General features: G+C 40.8%; 1 protein-coding gene across 1 annotated transcript in view; it reads left to right on the forward strand.

Moving 5' to 3' along the window:
* The window catches only part of LOC120037265 (natural cytotoxicity triggering receptor 2-like), a 10,934-nt gene extending 7,191 nt beyond the window's left edge, over nt 1-3,743 (forward strand). The window contains exons 4-6 of the mRNA XM_038983438.1: nt 2,447-2,545; nt 2,924-2,969; nt 3,235-3,743. Coding sequence (XP_038839366.1) covers nt 2,447-2,545; nt 2,924-2,969; nt 3,235-3,603 — 514 coding nt within the window. The 3' untranslated portion in view covers nt 3,604-3,743. The remainder of the gene's footprint in view (nt 1-2,446; nt 2,546-2,923; nt 2,970-3,234) is intronic.
* Nucleotides 3,744-6,060: the final 2,317 nt, after the last annotated feature.

A 6,060-nucleotide genomic window follows, 5' to 3' on the forward strand; every position in this document is an offset into this window, starting at 1 on the left:
CATCATCACCATCACCATCATCATCACCATCACCATCACCATCATCACCATCATCACCATCATCATCACCATTACTCAACGGATTTGGTAAATCGACATTTACAAATTTGAATGTACAAGTCTCATTTTTGTTAGTGTTAGACATGTCTGTATGTAGTGTTATGATATGAGGGTAGGTTACTGTTATGATATGAGGGTAGGTTAGTGGTATGATATGAGGGTAGGTTAGTGTTATGATATGAGGGTAGGTTAGTGGTAGACGTGACTGTATGTAGTGTTATGATATGAGGGTAGGTTAGTGTTATGATTTGAGGGTAGGTTAGTGGTAGACATGTCTGTATGTAGTGTTATGATATGAGGCTAGGTTAGTGTTATGATATGAGGGTAGTTTAGTGGTAGACATGTCTGTATGTAGTGTTATGATATGAGGGTAGGTTAGTGTTAGACATGTCTGTATGTAGTGTTATGATATGAGGGTAGGTTAGTGTTAGACATGTTTGTATGTAGTGTTATGATATGAGGGTAGGTTAGTGTTATGATATGAGGGTAGGTTAGTGGTAGACATGTCTGTATGTAGTGTTATGATATGAGGGTAGGTTAGTGTTATGATATGAGGGTAGGTTAGTGGTAGACATGTCTGTATGTAGTGTTATGATATGAGGGGTAGGTTAGTGTTATGATATGAGGGTAGGTTAGTGTTATGATATGAGGGTAGGTTAGTGTTATGACATGAGGGTAGGTTAGTGGTAGACATGTCTGTATGTAGTGTTATGATATGAGGGTAGGTTAGTGTTAGACATGTTTGTATGTAGTGTTATGATATGAGGGTAGGTTAGTGTTATGATATGAGGGTAGGTTAGTGGTAGACATGTCTGTATGTAGTGTTATGATATGAGGGTAGGTTAGTGTTATGACATGAGGGTAGGTTAGTGTTATGATATGAGGGTAGGTTAGTGATAGACATGTCTGTATGCAGTGTCACCTTGTAAAGTTACAGAACACCTTGTAAAGTTACGAACACCTTGTCAGGTTACAGACAACCTTGCAAAGTTACAGAACACCTTGTCAGGTTACAGACCACCTTGTAAAGGTACAGAACACCATGTCAGGTTACAGAACACCTTGTAAAGTTACAGAACACCTAGTCAGGTTACAGAACACCTAGTAAAGTTACAGAACACCTAGTCAGGTTACAGAACACCTTGTACAGTTACAGAACACCTTGTGTAGTTACAGAACACCTTGTCAGGTTACAGAACACATTGTGAAGTTACAGAACACCTTGTCAGGTTACAGAACACCTCGTCAGGTTACAGAACACCTAGTCAGGTTACAGAACACCTTGTAAAGTTACAGAACACCTTGTCTGGTTAAAGACCACCTTGTAAAATTACAGAACACCTTGTCAGGTTACAGAACACCTTGTAAAATTACAGAACACCTTGTCAGGTTAAAGACCACCTTGTAAAGTTACTGTTGAGGGAATTAAATAATTCCTCTAATGTACTCATTAATTTAAATCAATCTGTCTATTTATAAGAATGTGTAAGATACTTATTAACATAAAATAGACAGGATACAGTCGTATTAAAATTAGATAATAGTATTTATTCTCGGAGCACGCTACCATTTGACCATAAACAACAGGTTTATATACAAGATATGACGTCATAGGTTACAGAATAAATCTCCTCGTCCTGACTAATAGAAAACAGGTTCAAAAGTTCATTCCAACTTCCCAGCGCACACACATGACACACAATATAATCTATTCTCCTGAAGGCTCACTATAATTTATTACCACTTTAGCAGACAACTCAAGATAATGGAAGACCTAAAAAGTTACTCACTACTTAATCTAAACATCTCAGGGCTAAGTTGGGTCAGTTCAACCAGAGTTTAACGACCCTTTCTGCTTATTTTATAACCCACAGCACAGATCTCTTTTCACTAGGCGTGCAGAGTTCAATTAGTTATAGTTTTATCTAAATCTAGAAATTGTTTTAATTATTATTAACAAAATTCCTAACAGTTACAGAACACCTAGTCAGGTTACAGAACACCTAGTCAGGTTACAGAACACCTAGTCAGGTTACAGAACACCTCGTCAGGTTACAGAACACCTCGTCAGGTTACAGAACACCTAGTCAGGTTACAGAACACCTAGTCAGGTTACAGAACACCTAGTCAGGTTACAGAACACCTAGTCAGGTTACAGAACACCTAGTCAGGTTACAGAACACCTCGTCAGGTTACAGAACACCTCGTCAGTTTACAGAACACCTAGTCAAGTTGCAGAACAGTATGCAAGGCCACGACCCCTAGACTTAGCAAGTATAGTGTAACAGTAGGTTTGTCTAATCTGTTACGTAACAGTTTGTGTGTGTGTGTGTGTGTGTGTGTGTGTGTGTGTGTGTTTGTGTGTGTGTGTGTGTGTTCCAGGTACCTCAGTGGTCGTCATGGTGTCTTTTAGTCTGGTAGTGTTACTGCTGGTGATCAGCCTGATCATAGTCTACAGATGGAAATACAACAAGGCCACAGGTGAGAAACACACACACACACACACACACACACACACACACACACACACACACACACACACACACACACACACACACACACACACACACACACACACACACACACACACACACACACACACACACACACACACACACACACACACAGGTCTATAAAACTAGAGTATGTTCCCCTTTTTCAAATATCTCAGTTTTATTTCAGATAAATTAATTTGCATAATATCCACATCATCATTGCGCCCTGGTTGAGAAGAAGAGAATGAATAGTCCCTGAGGAGTGTCTGACACCTGCCTGGTTCTGGGGATGTGAAACGCTCTTCTCTCTCTTCCTCTCTCTCTCTCTCTCTGAGTGATGTGTGTGTGTTGTGTTCCACAGGATATGTCTCTTCAACACACAGAGTGAGTCCAGACACAGGAATCAATGAAGGGGTCAGTGTCTGTATTATAATTATTATTTTTGGATTGAAAGATGTCAATGAGTTGTGTTTTATTAGTCATACTATTGTCTCCTCTTCCTCTACTCCCCTCTGCCTCTCTCTCTCTCTCTCGCTCTCTGTCTATCTCTCTCTCCTTGTATCTCTCTCCTACATCTCCTCCTCCTCCTCCTCCTCCTCCTCCTCTCCCTCTCCCTACTCTGCCTCCTCCTCCTCCTCTCCCTCTCCCTACTCCTCTTCCTCCTCTTCTTCCTTTCCAGGGTTGTCATGGTGATGGTGACTATGAAGAGATAAAGGAGCGCCCCCTACAGTCAGACTCAGACGCTGCGACCTCCACCATCTATGCCACCGTCAACTTACCCACAAGCCACTCTGACTCTCTCCACTACTCCAGCGTCAACTTCCACAAGATCCCCAGATTCCCCAACGAAGCCACTGACACCATTACTAAAGAGGGCAGCTGCCCCAATGAAGCCACGGCTTCCATTGCTAAAGTGGGCACTTCATCATGTGACTATGCTACTGTGAACTTTGGTCAAAGCCCCGCCTACTCTACTGTCAATCATCCACACAGCTCCTCTGAGGCTCCTCCCATCTACTCCACAATCAGCAAACCCAGAGACACCTGAGTCAATGGCAACCAATCACAAGATACATACACACACTGGCGACCAATCACAAGAGACATATTTTAACTATATGCGCTGACCTCTCTCTCTCTCTCTCTCTCTCTCTCTCTCTCTCTCTCTCTCTCTCTCTCTCTCTCTCTCTCTCTAAATATTAGTGTTTCCTGTTCATAGCCTTGTTGTTATGGTAACACTCCCCCCTTCTTAGGGCTAGGGTCTAGTTTTCTGAATTTCCGCCTGACTGACGTGCCCAAAGTAAACTGCCTGTTACTCATGCCCAGAAGCAAGGATATGCATATAATTGGTAGCATTGGATAGGAAACACTTTGAAGTTTGTAGAAATGTTAAAATAATTTATGATCCTATAACACAATTGATATGGTAGGAGGAAATCCAAACAAAAACCAACCAGTTATTTTTTTTTTAGGTCCCAGGCTCTTATAATGGAAAGCTATGGGTCCTATGCAATTCCAGCTCCCAGATTGCAATTCCAATAGCTTCCACTAGATGTCAACAGTCTTTGTTCAAGGTTTCAGGCTTTTCTTCAAAAACGAGGAAGAATTTGGAGTTTTGGTACAAAGAGTCACAGTTGAAAATCAGTCTGCGGGCGTGCGAGGAGAGGACGTGCACTTGCTAATTTTACTTTTCAATTGAACATACTTCTTTCCGTATGAAAAATTATAGTTTATTTACATTTTTTCTGGTTGTTTAGAGTCTTATTGTTACGGTAACAAAATAAAGTACATATTGAATCATGAAAGTTGTGAAATATTAGTTGTGTGCTCTAGTTATTTATGAGTTGGTGTTCTGTAAAACATAGCAATTTCTTAAAACTTTCCCGTACAGGCTCTTGTTGTTATGGCAACACTCCCCCACTGCAATCAACCATTAATATTAGTGTTTCCTGTTCAGAGTCTTGTTGTTATGGTAACACTCCCCCACTGTCATCAACCGTTAGCTAGTGTTCCTGTTCAGAGCCTTATTGTTATGGTAACACTCCCCCACTCCCATCAACCATTAATATTAGTATTTCCTGTTCAGAGCCTTGTTGTTATGGTAACACTCCCCCACTCCCATCAACCATTAATATTAGTATTTCCTGTTCAGAGCCTTGTTGTAGTTGTAACACTCCCCTACTCCCATCAACCATTAATATTCGTGTTTCCTGTTCAGAGTCTTGTTGTTATGGTAACACTCCCCCACTCCCATCAACCATTAATATTAGTGTTTCCTGTTCAGAGCCTTGTTGTAGTTGTAACACTCCCCCACTGTCATCAACCATTAATATTAGTGTTTCCTGTTCAGAGCCTTGTTGTTATGGTAACACTCCCCCACTCCCATCAACCATTAATATTAGTATTTCCTGTTCAGAGCCTTGTTGTAGTTGTAACACTCCCCCACTGTCATCAACCATTAATATTAGTGTTTCCTGTTCAGAGCCTTGTTGTTATGGTAACACTCCCCCACTGTCATCAACCATTAATATTAGTGTTTCCTGTTCAGAGCCTTGTTGTTATGGTAACACTCCCCCACTCCCATCAACCATTAATATTAGTGTTTCCTGTTCAGAGCCTTGTTGTAGTTGTAACACTCCCCCACTGTCATCAACCATTAATATTAGTGTTTCCTGTTCAGAGCCTTGTTGTTATGGTAACACTCCCCCACTCCCATCAACCATTAATATTAGTATTTCCTGTTCAGAGCCTTGTTGTAGTTGTAACACTCCCCCACTGTCATCAACCATTAATATTAGTGTTTCCTGTTCAGAGTCTTGTTGTTATGGTAACACTCCCCCACTCCCATCAACCATTAATATTAGTGTTTCCTGTTCAGAGTCTTGTTGTTATGGTAACACTCCCCCACTCCCATCAACCATTAATATTAGTGTTTCCTGTTCAGAGCCTTGTTGTAGTTGTAACACTCCCGGAACATGTTACATAACTTTTGCACCTGAGAACAGGGACCAAACCTTCCCACTGTTCCTCTCCATTTGCCTGTTTCTCTGTTTCATTACTATCTGAATAAAGTGTCAGAAATAAATTGCAGGAAATTAGCTTTAAAGTAGTAACATTTTTCTGGAGAAGGAGCCCGTCTAGAGGTCAGGGGTTAATGACATTCATCCAGCAAATCTCAAGTGAGTTGCATTATTATGCAAATTTAGGGCACCATTTTCGTGGTGTAAAATAGGTATTGTGTCGCACAGATCCGCGCTCTATTGCACAACTAAAATTGTGCCATAGTCACTTCCTGTTTCTGCGGCAGTAAAATAAAAGTCAAAGTCATGACATTGCATGAATAGTCACTCAAAGCATCTTTGAGAAAAGCTAAGAAATGTTTAGCACCTTGAAAATATCTTGCGGCTTGAAAATCTCACCCATAATGTTGCCCCAGGATTCAAATCAAATCAAATCAAGTTTATTTTATATAGCCCTTCGTACATCAGCTAATATCTCGAAGTGC

This window comes from Salvelinus namaycush, unplaced genomic scaffold, assembly GCF_016432855.1.
Source record: "Salvelinus namaycush isolate Seneca unplaced genomic scaffold, SaNama_1.0 Scaffold166, whole genome shotgun sequence".
NCBI classification, from domain to species: Eukaryota; Metazoa; Chordata; class Actinopteri; order Salmoniformes; family Salmonidae; genus Salvelinus; species Salvelinus namaycush.